The sequence below is a fragment of the Apium graveolens genome, chromosome 4 (genome assembly GCF_009905375.1).
Source record: "Apium graveolens cultivar Ventura chromosome 4, ASM990537v1, whole genome shotgun sequence".
Taxonomy (NCBI): domain Eukaryota; kingdom Viridiplantae; phylum Streptophyta; class Magnoliopsida; order Apiales; family Apiaceae; genus Apium; species Apium graveolens.
Genome location: NC_133650.1, coordinates 163960102 through 163983561, shown reverse-complemented (window position 1 = coordinate 163983561; position 23460 = coordinate 163960102). Strand labels below are relative to the sequence as shown.

General features: G+C 34.2%; 1 protein-coding gene across 2 annotated transcripts; it reads right to left on the bottom strand.

Moving 5' to 3' along the window:
• Positions 1–4564: 4564 nt before the first annotated feature.
• Positions 4565–23001, bottom strand: LOC141720416 (histone-lysine N-methyltransferase ASHH2-like). 2 transcript variants are annotated; one of them, XM_074522815.1, is made up of 18 exons: positions 22785–23001; positions 20914–22539; positions 20377–20581; positions 19240–19406; positions 19062–19141; positions 16496–16627; positions 16300–16416; positions 15941–16033; positions 15502–15579; positions 15124–15180; positions 10985–11852; positions 10838–10893; positions 10385–10464; positions 10220–10302; positions 10039–10118; positions 9159–9238; positions 8106–8151; positions 4565–6075 (listed from the first exon to the last, which is right to left on the bottom strand). In XM_074522815.1, the coding sequence occupies exons 2-18, from the start codon at positions 22484–22486 to the stop codon at positions 4948–4950; spliced, it is 4923 nt and encodes a 1640-aa protein (XP_074378916.1). In that variant the 5' UTR covers positions 22487–22539; positions 22785–23001; the 3' UTR covers positions 4565–4947. The 2 variants fall into 2 exon arrangements, with proteins under 2 accessions (XP_074378916.1, XP_074378917.1); XM_074522816.1 differs by having other exon boundaries at positions 20914–22530.
• Between the last annotated feature and the right edge of the window lie 459 nt (positions 23002–23460).

The window sequence follows — 23460 nt, the reverse complement described above, 5'->3', positions numbered from 1 at the left end:
ACAAAGAAAAGAGATAAGGCTGAAGCTGAAGAAAGAAAAGGAAATATGATGAAGAAATAGATATGTTTATAAAAAGATCAGAAGAGTTGAAAGCAAAAGGAATGAGCAGAATTTCTAAAGATGGTAGATTTCTAAACATCAAAGTTGGTGGATTCTCAAGATTCAGCTTAGAGTATCTGGACCAGGGTTACCCTAAGGCAGCAAGGCAAAAACTTGTGGAAGCTCTAAGTGGAACACTCATCATAGAAGAACTTGAAATTCTTGATCACTTGAAGGATAAACTTAGAGAAGAAGCAGATGTAAAAATTGTCTTTACCTGATTCTTGTAATCTTGGAACCTGGTGAATCTTATGTTATACAAGTTGTAATCCTATCAAGCTTTATGTTTTAATTCTATCTTCCATCAGTTTTGAACTTGGGGTTAGTCTTGTTAACATGCATGAATTTGTGTGAAGCAATCTTCTCACAAATTGGGGGAGATTGTTGTAAAAGACATGCATGTACTTTAACAAGACTAAGACAATCTGTCAACCCTAAGTAAGTTGTATTGTTATCTAAATTTGTATTTTGTACTTGTAACACTTAAAGTCTGTAAAAATGCAAGGGAGAAGACTGGAGTCTTTTTCCTAAAACAGTATCAAGCCTAAGGATTCTATCTAGAAGAAGATCAAGAAGATCATGCCTCAGAAGAATTTTGAAGAAGTTTGGAGTTGAATAAATCTGTTTGGAGAAAAATATTTTAAGTCAAGATCTCTAAAAGTCATAGATTTAATGTTATAGAGAAGTCATTCGAGAACTCCAGAGAGTACCGACGAATGATCAATATCTACTCGACGGATGAGCTATATATCTACTTGACGGATGAGCTATATATCTACTCGACGGATGAGCAACATCTACTCGATGGATGAGCAATATCTACTCGACGGATAAGCTATATATCTACTCGACGGATGAGCAATATCCACTGGGAGTGAAGAAGTCAGAAAAGCTACGCTAGAACTCAAGAAGATATCGACAAGCCAATTCTAATGAACTGAAGATTGGTGATATCGACAAGTCATTTCTTCACTAGAGAACTCAGAGTTATCGATAAGTCATAGTGAAGATATGAAGACTAGAAATCTCGACAAGCTGAAGACCTTTATAAGTCAAACTCAATATGGAGTGCTAGAGATCTCGATAAGCCTATGTACTTATCGAGATCTCAAGCTACTAATTCAAACTGGAGATCTTGAGGTACAGTCTCAAAGTACAGAATTGCATATCAGTTCAATATCCAAGATAAACAATCAACAAACAATCCAACAGCTGGATTGACAAGTCTACAAAAAGCAGCTTGAAGAGTGTGCAAGATCAATAACAAAGATTAACTGAAAGAGAAAGATTAAAGTAAACACGGGATGCTAAAGATATGCTAAGCTAGAAATGGAAGATCTGCTTTTCTATAAATAGAAATGACAAGTGACAGTTTAGAAAAACTAATAGCATGTTTATTATCCACTGTGTAAACCAAAAGTTAACTAAGTTATAAAGTTAACACTGGTCATCTAGCTAGAAGTAACAATTTAGGTAAAATCTCTTGTATCACTCTCAAGAAGAAGCTGAGCTTTTTAACATCAAAGAGCTTAAAAATTTTGTAGCAAAACAGTCTTAATTTTTAATATAAAAATTAAGTGAGTTTTGAAGATTTGTGTTCTTTATTTTTATGCAAATTTAATTTCTGCATGAACACTTTTCTATACAAGATTTAATTTACTTTGTTCAACCATTAACTTTCAAGAAAAACCTAAAATCTAAAAAACACATTCATCTCCCCCCACCCCTCTGTGTGTGATTCATTACCTAACAGGTGTCAACTTCTTCACATAAGAAAAAATATTATATTTTAAATTCTCTCTTTTCCATATCATTTTTAGCACCCTTCTTTGAAAAAACACTCCAATAGTTGGCATCCCAAGATGTCAACTTCATTAATTCAATAAAATAAATGTTTAATAAAAATATACTACCTCCGTCCCATGGATTTCTATACGTTTACTATTTGCACGTATTTCGAGACTTGTATAAAGTATAGTTTCATAATATTTTTTTAATTTTTTTTTGAATAAAAGTTTAAACATAAAACTTTTATTCAGAAAAAATATTATGGAGTTATGCTTTAAAGAAGCATTGAAAAGCGTGTCAAAAAGTAATGTATAGAATTCAATGGGACAGAGGGAGTATTAGATAAATAATATTTTATGCACCATTAGAACCACAAATGAGTTGGCATGAATGAGTTGGCACCCCATGCCAACTAATTTGACACCTCAATGGCATCCCTTAACTCCAATGTAGTGCTAACAAGAGTGTTCAGTCACGTGGATGGAGTGCTAACAAGGGTGTCAAGTCACGTCATGCCACGTGGCCCTGTTGGCACCCTCCATTAGAGTTACTGACACTTATAACACCCTTATGACTCTATTAGAAAGGCACCCAAAAGTAACATGACACATAGAATTTGACACTCCTATTGAAGTTGCTCTAAAAGGTAAAGCACATTTTCACCAACTAGAAACAACCAATACAAAAGACACAACTTAGATCAAAGACGCGTAAAGCATGGATATATCCTCACAATATGCACAGATATTCAGGTAAAGATATATTATTAGTTACAGCTAGAGATGCACAAAAAGTTTGAACCCGAAAATCTAACCCGGCCCGATCCGGTCGAGGCCCGGTCAAGCCCGGGCCGGACTTTGACTACTTTAGTCAAAGTCCGGCCCAGTCCCGGCCCGGGCTTAGGGCCTTGACGGACCCTAATATAGGCAAAACTCGGCCCGTCCCGGCCCGGTTAAAAACTCGGGTTTCGGCCCGGCCAGATTAGAAGCCCGAAAAAACCCGATTTTATTTATGAATATACATTTACTATAAATATAAATAATACTTTAAACACATATATATTTACATATTCGTGATTAATAATATTATTTATATACTTTATTGTAGGATTAATGAAATAAGATATAGTAAATACACTATATTTGTTTGGATAACTTTGATATAACATATTATTCTATAAACATGTTTATTTTTTACCAAACTTAAATATTTTCAACAAATAAAGTTTACATAAAATATTATATGCAAACTAATATATTTTTACGATAACCTAGTTGCTAACATATGTAGTCTTCAGGATCTCTAAAAAAACTCGATTTGATTAAAATTAGAAAAAAAACTCGATCCGATCTGATTCGGCCTGAAAAAAACCTGATAAGGCCCGCCTCAAAGGCCGAAACGGGCTCTGACATTTTCGGAAAGTCCGGCCCGGTCAAAGTAAAAACCAAAAAAGTCCGGCCCGGTCAAAGACCGGATTTTTTAAGTTCTGGTGAAGACCCGGCCCGGTGGGCCTTTCCTATCTGCTTTATAGCAGAATTCAGGCACTCAGAGTCAAAATGAGGTACCGAGCACTAACTTATCAAATATGCAGGAATCACTACTGATTACCAATAGAAAAGTAGGATTATGCTGGATATCTGCAGTAATATAGCGAAAAATTGTCATGCTTAACCTATTTGCGACGATCATATCAGCAGATCCAAATGTAAACAATATGACTATCACTGGAAACAAGATTCCAACAAAATGGCAATAAGCTAACGCCCGGATATCTGAGATTCTGGTCTCCCACGGTTCTTTTGAAGTATAGACAGACACCGGAAGCCGATACAAATACTAAATCTCAATGTTACCGATTCAAAATTCCAAATCTCTATATTGAACATGTTAACAATCCACCAGTATATTATAATTACAGATAAGCAAAACAGATACATTACAAGTACAGAACAACTTACATAAAGTTTTGAAGATGGTGGTTAGAGAAATCATGAAAATGAATCTGATTTAGAATAAAACCTCATAAAGGTGTCGCACTGCACAACTCTAATGAGTTCCATATCCAGAAACACGCAGCACAATGTCAATTATTTACTTTCTATTGACAACACAATGTCATACTTCTGACTTGCATTTGAGGAAATATATATTACAACCATTTACTTCAGGGGGAAAAAGAGACTTGAAAACTGCGCAACTATTTCATATTTCCACACCCCAAAGAACATCATTGAAACAATAGTTACTTGAATTCTTAATCTCGAATATATCTCTATACATTAATGAAAAAAACACGAACCTCAGGAACCTCAGCATCAACTTTCCCTAAAGGTCCAATTTCTATATTCCAGTATTGACAAATAATGGTACAGCAGAACCGAAAAAGAAAAAAAGAAAAATACTAGTCCTAATAAATAGGAACAAACTCGCCATCTGATTATCAGAGACCACTACAATGTCCGCTAACCTATGAGTCATCTTATCGGCATTTAAAAGTTAAAACAGTTTTTGATGCCTTAAGCCTAGGCATCAATGTAAGAAACCTTCGCAATTTATTATCCCCACCGTGAACTTTGTTGATAATAAATGTGTGTGTGTGCACGCGCCTACTTTTGTGTGTGTGTGTGTCATTGAAAAACTATATAATAAAAAAACAAAAGAAAATAAAGATGACAAATGTTGAAAGATTGACAATATCTTATTAAAAAAATTATATTAAAATACAACAGATTGCTTACCTCTTTTGAGGTCTCAGGCATGACTGTCCAGCCCATAAAAAACATTATAAGGATAATTCTGACCCAACCTATAAAACATTGGGACTCAATTGCATTGTACTAAAAAACCAGTATGAATAATAAATAAAGAATAGGAAATACAAAAGAAAAGTGAAGAGGGTATATCTAGAGTATCGAAAGTTAAATGCAAATTTTGGTGCTGCAGATGTTGCTAAAACATATTACCACAACACCCTACTCCCATGTGTATCTGTTCTGAGCTAAATGGACATTTCAGCTTGTTTGCTCCGCTTCCTATGCATATACAATTGATCCCATTTCTTTAAAAGTTCCCAAAGTTCCCCCTACCATCTCTACTCCGGACCCAGGGCGGCCTTGATTTTGTATTGTTCCACTTCTGCTGCCTGAAGTATCTCCGATCCAGGCAATTAGAGGTACCCCTTGTTCTTTGAAAATTCTGCTGCGTAATGGGAGCAGAAAGTTCCGAATCCAGTGAGCATGCAGCAGATGTGCTGATGGTACTTTGATCGAACTGATAGGTGCCATTATTTTGAAAAGCCTCCCCAATTACTGGAACAGATTTCATCATCATAGAACTTAAAGCAGGTGGAGGCCCTCGCCTCTCATGGGGATACGGAGGTAGTGGTGGATAAGGGTGAAAAGGAATGCCAGCTGCTACAACCCAATTCTCAGCAGTGTCAACTGGTCTACCAAAATGCTCCACCACATGCAATGGAATCCCAAATGAAACAGGAAACTTTGAAACAAATCTCTCCTGCGGATGACCCACTGCCACTTCAGACGGGTACTCTGGGCAGAAGCACTTCTCTTGGCGGAAAGTTAAAGCATTTGAAGAAGCAGTAGAGGACACGAATGAATCTTTACGAGGAGAAGAAAACCCAGGAGGTGCATCCTCATCCATGTTTGGCTCGTTATCATCTAGATGTTTAGTAGTCATCTGAAGGAGGGAATTATTTACAGATCGATTGGTATGTTTTTCCTCATTCAAAGTAGCAGCCTGGTTAGATGGCACTCCACTGGTCCCATGTAACGGGCTTATTTGTGAAACTTGTACAGATCTAGGATTAATCCTTGGTTCTTTATGTAGAGGAAAATCTGTATCAAGGTTTGACTCTTCTGGCTCATCCCATCTACTTCTACGTTTGTGGACTCTTACTCCACTGGCAACACAGTCACTACTACATGAAGCAGAGCAGCTGTCTATATTTTCACATTTAATATTCGCATTTCTTAGATGTTTGATGCATTCATTTGATTCAGGCTGTCTTCCACCCGAATCAAACAACTGCCTCTGGAGTGCTGATAACCGGTTGCAGTTTGAGGGCCCCCTATGAAAATCCAGCTTACCAGTGTCTCTGTCCATGTAACTATTTTTCCTGATGGGACGCGGAATCCATCTATCTCGAAGATTACGTGTAATCTGATGGACCTGTTGCGCAAGAAAAGAATATACCAGGGCCAAAATTTTTAAAATTTATCCATGCAAGGAAATTAACTTCCTATAATTAAAAAAGATATATACCAGGCTAAACTACCAAAGGGTTCAGCAATAATCTTTTAAATCCTAAGATATACGAAAAAAGCACGCAACCAAGACACCTGACGGGAGAAACGTTGATCACAAAATGACGTGTGTTTTTCCAAAACTGAAAAAAAAAATCAAGTCTTTTGGCTTGTGACTTTTCATTACTTCATTCTTATCTCTGATGATACAGTTCATAAACACGGTCTTAATTTTCGGTGGGCCTTCGAGTAGGATCAACCACAAATTAACTACCACAATAAGGAGTCAGAACTCGCCAGATTATAAAGTATTAAGTAACCAACTCATCTAAATCTTAAGGCATTAGAAGGGCCTTGGAAAGATCATATATTATTTAACACTCCTGCAAGATTGAACAGACATACAACAGAGAGATACTGAACCAAACAAACCAAACTTATTAGATCAACAGGTGGATGTCGAGAGACTCAAACCTGAGACCCGTCCTAAAACGAAACACCGATACCATATTAAGTAACCAATTAATCTAAAACCTTAAGGTATTAGAGGAAGGCCTAAGATAGATAATATAGTATCCAAAAAGAGTACTAATTTTTCTTTACACAGTAGACTAAATAATATATATTATTATAGACATTTAACATAATTGTAATGTCTAATCTTCCTCATCCACTTTCCATTGATTTATCACCTTCCTCACATATAGGTATTACATGCTTGAATGACGGTCCTCTATTGATTTATCTTTTCCATTCTTGCAATTATATTTAGTTTGTACCTCCAAATTTCTTTCGCGGCTCGCAAAATTTCCGTAGACATGTGGAAAATCTCGCAAAAATTACATTGGTTAAATGAGCTAATTCATCACCATACTATACTGAAACTTTAAGTTGGGTCACCAGCAAAAAAAGCTCACAATCGCATCAAAGAACTACATTTAACTTCCAATCATATTACCAAACTAAATACTTGCACAACATTAAAATGTGTTGATTATTAACAAAGCACTGTTTAAGTTACGTCACATTAATTTTTAACCTGGGAGCCATATGAGAATCCACGTCAGTAGCTAAGTCATCACTAAACGATCTACCAACTTTCGATTGGGTTATCGAGCGGGAAAAAAAATAAAAATTTAGAAAAAATGATATGAATGAATTTCTGTTTTAAAATGATTGTTTAAATTTTTTTAATTGTAATGATTTAAACATTAAATAAAATTAAAAACAATTACAATTACAATATATGTACCCTTTTATCGATTTACAAACATATGAATCAAATGGGTATGTTTCATTTTAATTTTCGGTTAAATTATATTTATTCAAAAAGAATTATACATTCTAAAATTATACTGTTTTATACATATCATCTTTATCGCAAAAAAGAAGTGGTTTGCTTAAATATATTTTTGCTTGACAATGATTTATAAGCATCTGGATTACATGGGTATTTATAGTTTTAAATATAATTTAAGTGTAACCATTCGGAAAAATCACACGTTCACATAAAATTTACACTCCTAGTACAATTCATCGATATCTAAAAATATAGGATTGAAATATGTGTTATCTATAAATATTCATATAAAAGTATATGTATTAAATGAGTATGTTCAATTTTCAACTTAATTAAATTGTAAACATTTGCACTCAGAAAACTTATACTTTTGGTGATGATCATCAAAAATATTTGGATGAAAAGTGTGATATCTTAAAAATATTTTATTTGAAAATGTGATATCTTTTATAAACATATGAAATGTATATGTGTGTGTGTGTGTATTCAATTTTTAATTTATTGAAGTCAAAGCTAATTTGTATTTTATAAGAAAATCGAAAGCAAAAGAGGATTAATATGTGCCCACATAAAACTTTCGATAAAATACAAAAAAAAAACACTGTTGTATAGAATAAACTGCCAACACATTTACATTCCTGATTAGAGAATATTACCTGCTTGTCATCATGCTCCGTCAATGACAATATTGACTCCCTAAAACTGCACAAGACACATTTCATTTCAGATACAACTTAGGAGTTATGTAACCCAAGTACTGAACAATAAGACATCAGTAATGATTAATGGTGGAAAACTAGTTTAATAAATTTATCACTTCTTTTTTTAGACATTGCAGCAAAACAATTACAGTATATTTGTTTGCAGATCCAAGGGAATTGGCAAAGTTTCACTCACAGCAAAGAAAACAGATAAACACCCTATACAGTTCATGCAAATTGCTCCAAACAAGTAAACATAACAGTAGATGGTACAGACTACAAGAGAAGCAAGTAAAAAGAAGAAAAGTAAATATATTTACTCACACCTTATAGATCACAAAAGACCAGCAGGTGACCAATGAACAAGTACTGAAGCCTTACATCTAGTGCAGCACAATAGAAGCATAAAGTAGTTGATTTTAATAAAGGAGACACATTTAAAGAAAGCAAACCAACAATCATCCTATTCTGATTCTATTCAGAGAGATTAAATTGATGGCAACAAAATTTACCCTAAAAGAACACATTGGCTAAAATAAAAGGTGGCAAAAGGTGCTCCCACCACGGAGTAACCCAACCAACCACTAGCAGAGCATTACACAAGCATCTTTGGCAGTAATATCCAATTTTGTCCCTTAAAGTTTAAATTTTTATTTAAGTTTGCAGATTAGACTACAAATTATATGAAGTGCACGATTGTAGGAATTAAGCAAGGTACTCAATAAGTAGATCATGGTGTGGTTCAATCAATAAGAATAACCAATTATTTTGGTCGATGTACATGGCAACTCTCTCCTTCCACGCAATCCATATCTGAACTAAAAGTGATTTAAGGCAAACAAGCATAGGTGCCTGTGTCTTTGTAATTTGTATACATATATTCTTATATACATATAATATGAGAAGCTAAAAAAATTCCAAAACATATTACGTTAAAAAAATAAATTGGAGGAACTATGTCAATCGACAAGATATTTAAAGAAATAAAATATATAAATTTCTTCTGACCTCTCCACCCCGGCACAATGGGGACCACTAGTCATGTGTTCAGGGGTAAGTATCTCCCTCAGAGCCAGGTACTGTAAGACCTGTATCAACAAATGTGAGCAGCTTGTCATACAATCATTATGCCCTGAAACTTCTTTCCAAAAATTTTATGGTAATAAATATTCATCACATTTTTAAACTTTGACAAAAAATTGAAGCTATAGTAAGCAAGAGAAAATGAATTTTTGAGAACAGGTGTTTTAAAAGATATCTAGGCCCCATCTAAAGCTTAAGAAACTCTATACCCTTTGAAAGCTAGTTCAATCAGGGAGATATGAGCCATCTACTACATCCAATTAAATGAAGGGTTACTATTTAAGCAACTAGAGTCCATTCAGCATCTGCCTACTTGGGTCCAGCTACATATACTTATAACACTAATTGAAAACTCAATCTACAATAACCTGATCAACACAGTAGCTAACATAAATTGCTTACAATCGCCTACAAACCTGTAGAAGAAAACCTGCTAATAACAAAGTGGGAGCAATTTAAGAACTCATAGTCCTCAATTTGGGTACAAATTACCAGTCCAGAAAAATATTTGATCTACCTAAAAGTTGTTGGATAAGATGATTGATGGCGTGTAGAATGGTACTAAGTTTACCACCCATATAATGAATGGTTGAACCAGTGGTTTAAAATATAGTTTCCACCTAGAAATTTCCACATTACCACTAAGGATTACCAGACATCATTATGGAATCGCGGAATATAAACAATCCATTTATTTCATTTGATTATCAGACACATAATTAAGGAATCTAGAAAGACAAAACTGATCCATTCATTTCGTTTGAAATAATAAAGTTACATGTTATACAGTTCCCATGACACTCACCTTAAGAAGCTTTCTAAGAATCGGAATCTTGTGAAACTCTTTTCTGCACCGCTTCATTATGTTGTGCAACATTTGCAAACCTGAAGATTCAAGCAGAAGGTCAGGGCCTGAAGATACTTTACTATCACAAATTAGAAGACAAATGGTCATAACAAGTTCTGTAATTAGCTTCAGAACAAACCATTTTTGTTGATTATATCAGCCAAAACAGTTCGTGACTTTGTTTTTAGGAGTGCATCAAGAATCATAGACAGGTCTCGGTTGCTGCACCACAAAAAGAAATTAGCAACTATCGATATTAGTATATCAGAAAACGGATGATTAATATGAGAAAATTAATATTTACCTTTGAATTGCTTCTCCGTTGCCACTACCTCCGGAAGCTGCAGTTAAGAAGAGTAGCTTCAGGTATCCCTTTGATGCATCCTATTATAAACACGTCAATTAAACACAAAGAACTAAACAGCTCAACATAAACTTATAGAAAGTGTTTTGAGATCTAAAGAAAAAATTACAAATCTGTTGGACTAAAAAAGAAGAAATAAATTGATAATATACGGAGGCATGCACATAATGAGGGGCAATGAGATGACAGCAGCACTATAAGCAACCATAATAATTTTTTTCTAAACATAACATTTGCCACCAATAAAATTTTAAAAATATACCACATTCTGAACCATGTTCAATTAAAGAAGACAGAACATCCAACTAAAGGAAGAACCAGTATGATGTACGTGTACATAATCCTCTCTGAGAAGATACAATAACAGAAGATACAAATGGAAAATATGCTTACTTTCTTTTTGCTTATTCCTCCCTCAGCATCTAACAGCTCGTTAAGCTTCACCTGAACTGCATTTGTGGAAAGAAATATAAATTAAATACAAAGACTGAGACTGAGACATATATTCACTTGCTGGGTGGGAGAGAACATAATGCAGACCTGCTTCAAAAGGGTCACTTAAGGAACTATCTACAGGATTTTTTGATTTGTAAGATGATTGATGTAATTTGTTTCCCATCTCTGCAGGATTTTTTAAAAGCATGTCACTCTTTCGAGGTTTTACTTTTTTAACCGAGCAAGAAGTCCTTGAGTTGGGACGTGATGCTGGAAGTACATTCTTGTCTTTCCTAATGTCATACTTGAGCTTCCTCCGATTATTATTTTTATCAATTGACGATCTTCTCATTTTTGTTGTTGATAACTCAAAGCTCTGTGTAGTGCTTAAAGACTTGTTTGATTCTTCTTCAGCTAAAGAGGACTCTGGAGGAGCTACAACTAAGGTTTTGTTTTTTCCATCATCCAGTTGTACGGAAGTATCCATAGCTTGCACAGATCCTGGTAATTTTATTGCACCATTTACACTTTGAAGTTCCAGGTCAGCAGAGGTTTTTCGTGTGGATTCTTCGATGCTAGACGACATTACCATACATCCAGCAGCACTGTTCCGATCATTGTTTCCTTTTCTATGCTTTGATAAACTATATGAATCATGTATCTCTTCTGTACCCTCTGAAGGCTTGGTAGCCTTTGCATCACTACAAACTGTATCTTTCCCAGAAATACACGTAGCTGTAACATCAACAGAACTGCTTGCTGAGACCATTGTGTTCAGGTTCTCATCACTATCTTCTTCAAAGACTATAACTGATTCCAGATTTTCTTCATCTGAATCATCTTGAACGATAATCTCACCACTTAAGGGATCACCACCAATATAGCCCCGACACAGAGATGAGCCGCATACACATTTTTTCGCAGCAGCTCCAAAAACCCGTACGTAATTATAATCAAATGTCACCTCTTCACCCTAAAATAATGATATGCATGAATAAGTTCATACAAATATAGAGATATAAAAATATTTTAAACGTGTCCTAAAAAAGGAAATTACATATGATCAAATATGAAGTTGATCCAGATAGAATTTGTTAAAATCTTTGTGGATTTGGCTAGCGCAAGACATTTCTTCAAGCCTTACAATGATGATCGTCTAAGCTGGGAAGATGATGGGGTTTGGCAGTTAATAGATAATTTGAATCTGGCGGTGTGCTTATAGTTCCTTAATGTTGATGTTCATCGTTCAAAATGACTGTTAATGTTGTTAATTTCTTGCAAATGATCAACATGACAATGATTTTAATGTTAATGTTCATCATTCTTGCAAGTGAGAGTTTCGGTAGATGACGTCAAAATTACGTCTTTGAAGTCATCTATCGATACTGTCACCTGCAAGAATGATGAACATCAACATCAACACCATTGGAAAGTTGATCATTTGCAAGAAAATTAACAACATTAACAGTCATTTTGAATGAACATCAACATTAAGAAACTATGAACACACCGCCAGATTCAAATAATTATCTATCATCATTATCTATCAACTGCCAAACCGCAACATCCCCAGCTTAGACAATCATCATTATAAGGCTTGAAGAAACGACATGCCCTAGCTAAATCCACAAATATTTTAACAATTGTAGTAGCAATACATTAAGTGAAGGTCTAATACTAGGTAAAACAAGAAATTCTTACATTAAAAGCCCAAGTGAAGTTTAACTTGCAATGCCAAAACATGAGTAAAAACTGATACTACTGAAGAAGTTATGATTAGGGGTGCCCGCGGTTCGAGTTGGGCGGGTTAAATGCAAAACCCTGACCCAACCCATTTATTCGTTTTTAATAATTTTCAACCCAACTAAAGTCTGGTTCAAATTTTTTCAGGTTGGGTTAGGGTCGGTTAGGCCGGGTTTTGGAACTCATGGGCACCCCTTCTTAATGTGTTCCCAAGTTGCGGAAAGAAAAGAATAGGAAATGAGATATTTTCCTTTTTCTTCAAATCTTTCCGTAAGTGGGAAGACATTTTTTAGGATAAATAAATATGAGATTCCTTCATAAATCTTTAGATTTATTTTCCTTTCCTTCTAAAAATATCATTCAGGAACAAGTTAAAGAAATTTAAACAGTTTAAGTAAATGTTGTACATCCCATTAGAACAGTTACCTCGTCAATAATTAATGTAAAATTTATATAACCAAACAATTTATTTCAACATAAATACAAGTATCAATATCTTATCCCATTATCTTATTCCACGACAAAAAATATAGAAAATTAAAATATTCTTTTTCATTTCTTTAAAAAGAGATCTCTGAAACAGAGAGTTGAGTGGATGTCATGCATCCCATTATAACAATTACCTCATCAATAATTAATGTAAAATTAATACAAACAAACAAGATCTTTTTGGTAAACAATTTATTCCAACATATATACTAATATCATTACCTTATCCAGTTATACATCATATACAAAAATTTAAATCAGAATATTGTTGTTACAATCATAATTAGGATAACAAAGAGAACGATGACATATAATATCCACTCCACTAACCCTCTATTTGGTTCGAAAGAGTGGAATGAGGCAATAATGTCATGGATAACGCTGAACAAGGTGACTGATAGGATGAAAGAGGGAGATTCAATAAAATGAGAGTGGAAAAGTTTCTACAACAAGATTTTGTGAAGACAGTGAGTGATGCAGGACAATCTAATAAAATTACCTAATGACTAAGGCTTGCAAACAATTGGGCTTTAATATTAATAACTAATTATTTAGTGAACTCCTATCCAAGCCCCACATATAGAACATATAGATAAATTTAGTACTCTCCGTACTAAATATTTATAAACCAATTAATAACATTTATAAAAATTAAAAAATCTCCAATCCCATTCCTCATCAGTGACTAGCAAGTAGGAATGAGAATTCATCCCCAAATTGGCATGGTTGAGCTCTAATTTAATTTTGCATGGTTGGATTAAAGAATGAATATTATAAATTTCTTTCCTTCCCACCAAACTGAGTGCTTAACTCCGAGTACGAACTCATCCATCGCCATACACCCATCAAAATAAGCAAACATATCAGGTTAGGTGGTCATAAATGAATTCTTCTGCACCAGTTCCAGTATTGTACCACTTCCTTTTCACCATATATTTGTACTAAGGAAATAGATTTAGAAATTCAGGGAGATAAACTTAATAAATAATCAAAAGACACAATTCCAAGACCAACCCTAGTACCCTACGATTTTCTTGGGGGTGACTCAGAGTATTAACATTCAGCCAATATCCATCAAGATTCCCCTAACTCCACCAATCCCTACTCGTAATTTTAGTACATACAGAAATTTATATGCTCCTCTTAAATGGCAATAAGCATGGGATATCCTATTGATAGGAATCAGCAATTTCATGTAATTATGTTAGCCCTTCAACTGGCCTCTTTTATTATGTTGGACTTTGTCCTGTTCTATCTTTGTAGACCGCTTGGTTTGGCCCCAATTATTAGGGTTTAATATCTCCACCATATATATAGTGTTGTGATATAATTAGAGCTAGCATAATATTGATTGTTATAAATATATAAATATGCATATTGAGCACATTTCTGTGGGGTAGTGACTAGGTTGTGATCCAATCACCCAAGTGCGTTGTTTGTTCGTTGTTTGTTAGTTTAATCTCAATTTCATGTACTCTCGTTCCATTTTCTTGTTCCTAATTCACCTCTTTTTTGTCAATGTAGTCAAAATGATGGAAAGAAGACGAAAGCGTTAAAGGTTGTACAGACCAGAAAGGGTTTTCCAATTAAAGCAACAAACTGAAATTCAATGACCAGTATAAAGTAGCACCACAGATTTTTATAACCCCTTCTGACCAAAACAATTTCCTAGACTGTCAGCGATAATCACATACACTCAGTTAACTTGTAAACAACTACGTATGTTCTATTGCAATACACTAAAATTCTTGAATATCAATAAGAACTATGTACATTAATGACATGATTAAGCATGTGGAAGCATAAAATAATCACATAATTAGCCGCACCACAAATTTTATGTCAAAATCGCAGAAAAAGGTTACCATATAACTATCAAGGGTAGAGGTATTTAATATTAATACCTTTCACCAAGAAGCTATACAGTACATAACAAGAGCAAAAATGGTACGGATATCTACATAAAAATCAAAAACAAAAGCATGCACGGGCTATGTGCACATAAGGTATACCTTTTTAATATCCTTCAGTGCAAAGAGTCCAACACAAACTTCCCCATTCACCATCCACTGTGCCAGCACATACACAAAAATATTTATCTTTTAAAATAATTGAAGCAAACATAGAGAAGCATCATTGTTGGTGTTTATCATTTAAAAGCAATATGTCATAACACCGTCTTCATTATATACCCAGTTACATATAACGCAATCAACCAATTTTATAATGCCATTGCCAAACCATTTGAAATCCCATGTTTGCCCAAGTGAGATCCCATCTTCTCAAAAGATTTGAGACCTGCAACTTCGGCAACAGTTTTACTCCCAATTTTTTTCAGTCACCTAAGGTGTTTAATTAAGTCCAAATTCATGCTCAAAGAAGTGGCTTACCTTTTCTGTTCGGCAATTTGGTTCACAGCTGTGGTTAATAAAACGACCCAGATTCCCTTTGGCACAGGCGTCTATTACCTGGAAACACAGGCCATTCTTATTGATATTTATAGCTTGAAAAGGAAGAGAAATCAAGTCGTTATATTGTAGGAAACACCATAACTCTCTACACACTATGAATCCCACATGAGAAGCAGTTAGAAGATACTTGTAAAGTTGTAACACCTACCTGGCCTTGTATGGTGCAAAAATCATACCCCGATAGTATTTCATTAACCACACAATGGTTCTATTAAAACTATCTGATATATCATTAATGTAACATAAGAAGGCATTACCAATGTCCTAACAAATGCTACTATCTAAAGCAGTAAAATTCTGAAGAGTAATAATTTCAAAAATTTCATAATAGTAGCGAGGAAATTTCTGTTTGCCAAACCTCACTGCCATTCAAGGTCATGAAATAAAAATGCTTATGCCCATCCAAAGCATACTCCTTCTGCCGATCCTCATAGGCATGCATATCAAGCACCTGTACACCCATATTTTTTAAAGAAGTTAAATGATAAAATAAAAGCTTCACCTTCAGTATACACAGAAATGACTATAAAAATCTACTAAACAATCTCCGTCTTTCAGAGGATAATACCTAAATACCAATATTCTGATATATTTTATAATTTAACGATAATTTTTTTTTATTTTGTAAGCTTTAAGAAGGATAAGTCAATTTCTATACTTATTTAACTTATATGTCAAAAATTCAAACTGAATTTCAAACCTAACAGAGAGGAGTACCTCTCCAACATATTCAATAAGAAATTGCCCCTCTTGAATGTCTTCTAGTAACTGAAGCCCGTAGCCCTTCTTTCCGCTTCTAAAGCACTTCAGTTTTGCATATTTCCTTTTCTGGAACTGCAAATCGCAGCAGGAGTTATACCAGACTTATGACCAAGGTTACTGTAGGTAATAAGTAGTATACATGATTATTTACCTGGTTGTTAGAACAAAGGTCACCACATGGACACGTTCCTTTTACACATTCAATGTTGAGCATCCGATTCAGGCATCCATTCCCACAGCCCATTCGACCCCCTACAGGTGCTTTGCAGTGACAAACCATTATCTGAAACAAAGGTATTATACACAAGTGAGAATTTATCGACTAAAATTTAATCCAAACAATTAAATTAAAGAATAGAACAGACTTCTGATGATCCCTGATTTATAGCATCTATCGAATTTCCAAATACGTGGCGTCACAAATTGATATATTCAATTTTTACTAAAGGAATACATACTCCTTTGTAATAATCTCCCTTTACTGTATGCGTTAAATAACAGTATAAGCCTCTCCAAAATGTACTTGTAAGAAAAGAAATATCTAACATGGCTAATGAGTCATACAACCAAAATATACACTTTTGAACACGCAGCGTGTAAATACCAAACCGCTACTTGCTATTTTCTGTTTGCATACGATGATCCACTATAAATAGGAGCAATGTTGCATCTACATATTCCTAGATATTTATAGGTGATAGTGAACACAGGTGCTTGTTTGGTTGAGTATAGGAATTTACTTCTGATGGAAGTTGCACTTCATTAATATTCGCTTCCTTCATGATCTTTCCAGCAAATTATAAAACTTGTTTAGTTGATATATACTATGTAGATACCAAGGGGTGGGTGGGTAAGCAACTTCCTATGTTTTCAGGATATGTACAAATTCCTTGGGAGTTCCACAAGTTTCACTTCCAATGTAAATGTCAACCAAACCATCAACCATTTCTTTACTTCGTAGGAAGCTAAAGTTCCTAGGTTTTTCTTGTTAACCAAACAAGCACGATATATTTTGACCGCTACTGTCTAACTGGCCATTACTAAAATGAGAAGAAGGGGTTTCTGTTTTTAGTTATTTTATTAAAGAGTTGTGTGTTCGGCTAATAAAGAAGTGTCCCTTGTAAGTTACTACTGTACTACTTTTACTTGTACTAGCTTAGAACCCGTGCGATGCACGGGTCTCTATTAATATTTTAATTAAATTTAATTTTTTTTAATGATTATATATAATTCTAATAAAATTATAATATAAATAATTGATTTTAATATAGATAATAGATTACAATTTAGTTGGCAAATTAATGTTCAAAAGTAGTTTTTATACGATTATAATAACCTGGGCTAATAATCAAGTGTATTTCATGTTCAATTGAAGATGAATGAATGTAAAATACAATAACCTTAATTAAATTAACTAAAAGCATATGGAGTTCTATTTAAAGAGTGTTTTATCATAATAATGACTAACGTGCAATTGGGTTTTAGGAAGAGACGACTTAGTTGAAGTCCAATAGAAATCTATTAACGTGTAGATTGCAGTTTGTTTTTTATTTATTTGTTATTTTAAATTAATTAATATTAAAAAGGATAACCAAAAAGGGGTGGTAACCATGGTAACCAAACTACAAAGTATACTATGTTTTGCTTGTTATAGTATACTAGCTTAAATCCCGTGCGATGCACGGGTTCCCATTAATATTTAAATTTTTTATTTATCCTGTCATATTATAAATTTAAAATTATTTATATAAATATATAATAATAATAAATTTATAAAAAAATAGTAGGATAACATGTAGTCGTAGTTTAGTAGGATAAGTATATTATATATAGTAGTTTAACAATTTAGTAATTTACCGGAAATATAACACTATTTTTTTTAATAATAGGATAAGTTGTGGTTGTACTTTAGTAGGATAAGTAGACTATGTGAGTAGTAGTTTAATAATTTAGTAGTTTAGCGGATATATAACACTATGTATTTATTTTTTAATACCCAAAATTAGGGAATAACCGTTGAACCAAATTATACCCATTCCGGTTATTATAATATAGTATAGACTATATATAGAAGAAATGACATTTTTAAATTTGACCAAATAGCCTTCTAATATGATATAGCCACTGTTTATCAATAGAGGGATGCAAGTAATGCAGCTTCCCTTCGAAGATACTTCTTAACATGTATTCAAGATTAAACAGAATTATATTTATTGCATAAGTAGTATTTTGAAGCACAAATTTTCAAAAAAGATCATGCATATACTGCTCTGAAAGTCTTAATAAGTACATACTGTGTTTTAAGTCTAATTAGTAGATATGTGCTTAAAAGGTAAGTCTAACTGCTTTTAATGTCATTAAGGTTCGTAAATTTTAAATCCAAGGAGGTGCTATTTTTCACTTGTAAATAATAGTTCACCAGCAGAAACAGGTACCTTTGTTTCTTAATCTTATCCACCTCACAAATATGTTGACCCATGAACATAGCAACTCAAGATACCTTCTGGATACATTTTGCAACATATCTTACAATACATTTAAGATAACTTAATAGGGTTTTTTGTGAATTTAGTTTCAATATACACTCATACACACATATATCATAGAGAAAAATAATATTATCATCCCCGGGCCACTTGAAACATAATATAACAGACACAATAAGTAAATATTAGATCCAACTTTTTAAATACCAAAAAAAAATTACAGCTATCTACCTCATCAATGGTTTGAGTTCTACGGGCACGATGCAGGAAATGGTTCAGCCTGATAAGCTTCCAAGTCAATTGTTTAGAAGCTGCGGGATATTCAAATGTTCTTGAAATTAAGAATGAAAAATTTCCACTCATCATTTTCAAAAAGCTAGAAATAAATCTAACTACAGTATTAAGTTACCTGTAAATTTCCTTTTCTCCTGTCCACTTCGCTTATGGAGGGCAGCACCAGGATCTTCTTCACAAGATGCATCAGATATGTCCAACTCCGCATTGATAGCTGCATTTGATTTCTCTTGAGGGATTGAGCAATCAGCAAAGTCTTTATCCACATTGTCCTTACAAGTCCTATTACACATCACATAAGCATCATTTTGGTACAAAATAAAGACAGTGGTACAGAAAGTTAATAGGTAAACCTATCTTAAAAATGACCACAAAGTTACAGGCAGTCGAGCAACACCCAGCTTTTTGTTTCAATGTGATAAAATATAGATGCTCCTTTCCGTTGTTACAATATACCCTATGTAACATGAAAAGATATTTCCTTCAAACTTTTTCAGTCAAAATGTAACTGTCCAAAAATCAAGAAAAGCCTAAGCAGTGGCAAAGGTACTGCTAGTCCTAGAAGAGGTCTAAGGTCTGATTCTTGCATCCCCCTCTTCCTCTACATAAAATATATACAATATCCAAAAGTTTGATTCTTGCACTTAAAGGCTTCGGACAATTTTCATCCAGTAGTAAATTGTCTGGATAGAAATATTTCAGCCCCAAGGACCTTACAAAAAGAATTAGCTAGATTTCCATAATCAAATAAATATGTGCAAGAGTACACTTAGAAAAGCAAAAGCAAAAGTAGAAGCATGTTCCCAAGCCAAGGCAGGCCAAAGATTAAAAACAGAAATTACTAAAGATCAGAACCAAAAATTGGATATTTATAAGCAGAAGAGTGCACTTTTAATTCTTTGATACTAGTTATAGTGCAGAGATCAAGAAACCAGTAACAATACAAGATCAAACACGGAAAGCACATAACACGATGTAATTAGTATGAAGGAGACGAAAAGGAGTTTACATTATTCAACTTATGTCTTTTATACAACGGATGAATAATATTTATACCCCTCAAACAACAGCTAACAAACAAAGAAAACATGACAGTTAACTCAGTCCAGAATACCTTCTCAAGTTTTAATCAACATTTCAGATCACTATGCATACACCTGGTGATCTTCACTGATATATTTTTGTAATATATCTTCTTTTATAGTAATTTTGCATTAGATAAGACTTAAGAGAGATAGGCATGATAACATACCAAATACTTTTTGTGTCTTCAATGGAATCTGCAAGCAAAGCTGGTATACGCCTCCATTTATAGCACTTGTCACAGCTCACCCAAGCATTTCGTGGCGGTGATTGTGCATCTTCTACTTCTACCCCATTCATATTTATGCATGTTGTATCTGGAATTGTGCTACATCCAGTTTTCTGTTCTCCATGATCAGTAGATGCGTGACTTCCTACAACACACACATTATTTAAAAATAACCTTCAAGAAGACCAAGTTATAAACTTCTAAGCATGCTCAAATGTTGTGTTCCAAAAAACAATTGACTGTAAAACTTTACTCCATTCCAAAGTAACAAATAATGTAAGTTAGAAGACATAAGTTCTAATGAATCTTGAATTTAACCAATTTAGAAAATTTTGTCATATTTGTGGAACAGTATTGATAAATCCCTTTAGCTTTCACGGAAGTGAAGGTATTCTGACAAGAAAATTTGATTTTGAATTAAATTACATAGATGTAAAATGAAGGAGTTGAGTATCTGATTCATGTAGCTACAAGTACCTGTTACTGAATAATTTCCGTGCTTGTGGACAGCCTGAACACGATCAGATATTTCTTTGGCTTTGGGGTCTACCTTCTGGACATAGGAATTACCTTCTCGGGACTTTACTTCAGAACATTCTAAGCTGCTCCGGAGAGATCTTGAGTTTCCAGTATTTTCATGATCCCTTGCTTTGGTAGATGAAATTCCCTTCTCCGATACCTCATGTTGAAACCCCGCTGGGGTGCTAAAACCTCCTCCCACACCATTTTCAACTTTAAATGTTTTCGACGGGGCTCTAAAGGAGGGCACTCCATATTGTTGCAAGGGGGTTTCCATAATGTATCCACAAGCGCTGGAAGTTTTGAAAGATATATTACCTTTTGTAATTGACATAGAATCCTTGGTTGAGATAGCATTATCTGTCCTTCTGTCTAAGTGCCTATGTTGGTCAGCTACTCCAGTATTGTCTATAATTTCCGGACCCAGAAGTTCATCATTTATACTGCCCTTGACATCCTGGTGGGGCTTATTTTTCTTCTTTCCTTTTCTACTAAATGTTTTTGGAAGACTTAAACTTGAGATTTCTTTACTAACACAACATCGCTTGTTCAAGTTATCGTCCTCGACAACTTTTTCATCCGTCTGGCTCTCTGCAATCAGGTTTATAACTTCTGAATCAGGTGAAGTCCCAGGATCTGAGCACCTGCTACCTACTGCTTCTTCCAATAGGCCAACCTGTGTCTGGGTACCAATTTCACCATGACCATCAAGAGTCCTAGGAATCCCTTCAGACTTTTTCTCAATATCTTCATTACATTTAGGCGATTTTATCTGCATACCAGAAGAACTATCATGATCATCAACAACACTGGGCTTGATATCTGATGGGCAGCCGGCACCAAATGTGACTTTCAGACGGATGTGACTAGTTGAAGCAGGGATTTTTTTCTTAGACCCACGTGAATTTGTGTGTCTCCTATTGTTCTTTCCTTTAGATTCTCCCTTACTACCCTTAGATTTTCTTGATTTTTTCTGCTCAGTTTGATCTAAGCCAGCATCCTCAACTTGCTTAAAAACGTGTCCAATAGTTTTCAATGATCCCCAATCAGATACACGAGGTTTATTGGAGAAACAACTCCTCCTCCTTCTAGCAAGCTCTAAAAACTCAAAATCCGGAACCACTTTTTGTTTAGACATCTTCTTGCACTTTCTCAATCGCCATTTAGCATCTGTTTTCAACAGCGGTTCATTACCAATGTCATTCCTCGTACAAACTAACGAACAACTAGCATCAAGACCTTTTCCATCAGAAGCAAAATCATTACTTCCACGTGTCTCCTTCTCATCCCGCTTTTGTCTAGAAGACTCTACTATACTAATATTATCTAAGGCATCGACAATTGCATCATTCCCTACTCTATCAGAAGCAACCACCAAACGCTCAAACTTCTCAACTTGATCCGTACAAAAGGGTTCACATGACTGCATTGAAACCGATAAATTCTCAACACCACACTCACGATCCGCAACTAAACCTACTTCCCCAAAATCACTCACATTTTCCTCAACCGTACCCATCTCGCTAGCCATGTCAGCCCACCAAAAACCTCAAAACATCACAATTCACAACAACCCTGTAATTTCTAACAAATTCAAATAAAACCAATTAAAAAGCACAAATTACATCCGAAACTCATAATTCATAAACTAGAAACCCTAAATCACCAAAGTGTCCCATTAAACACCTAAATTTCAAGTAAAAGAATAAAATTACAAATTACCAGGTATATAATTAACTAATTTCGAAAAATTAACAACACAACCAAATTGTTGAAAACAATAACTTTGTATTGCAATCACAGCTGAAAATAAAATTAAGTATAATTACCAGGTGTATATGAAACGACGTCGTAAAAGAGCAACAGGCATTAACAGATTGGAAGGAGAAATGTGTTGAAGAAAACGAGTGGGTAGTTAGGGTTAGCGCTGTGTATATCTGTATGTATGTATGTATGTATGTATCTCCTCTGACTTCTCAATCTGTTAAGAAAAGCATATAATAAGACATAAGTGTCAAGATATATACATACATACACGATCATTATTTATGTCCCAGCCTTTTTTATTTATCCGTGTCCACCCCGCAAAACTTTCTACTTGGTTTTTTTTTTCAAGAAGCAGCAAAACTTTGTACTTGTTATTGTGAGTAATAAATCCTATATAATTAATTGGCTTTAAATTGGATACTTTTATCACTACCTTCGGTCCTAAAATTGGATAATTTTATTACTACCCTTGGTACTAAAAAGTTATTACGAATAATCTTGGGCTTTTTTTAAAAAATATCCAAATCCAAAATATTTTGTAAAAATAGTGTTATTTTTTGAAAAAAAATTACAAAAATACTTTTTATTTAAAACTATTTTTCAACTTTTTGTTTTTACAAAAATACGATTGTATGCAACTCGATACAATTAGATGCAAGCAATTTGGAAAAGTTTTTGCAACTCCATATAAATTCAAATACAACTAAAAAATTTGATTCAACTAATTGCAAATGTGAT

Coding starts and splice junctions, on each gene's coding strand:
- LOC141720416 (XM_074522815.1), bottom strand. CDS start 22,486: ATGGCTAGCGAGATGGGTACGGTTGAGGAAAATGTGAGTGATTTTGGG. Junction 19,407..20,376: donor GAAGACACAAAAAGTATTTG/GTATGTTATCAT, acceptor GATGTGTAATAG/GACTTGTAAGGACAATGTGG. Junction 16,628..19,061: donor GAACTCAAACCATTGATGAG/GTAGATAGCTGT, acceptor CCTTTGTTTCAG/ATAATGGTTTGTCACTGCAA.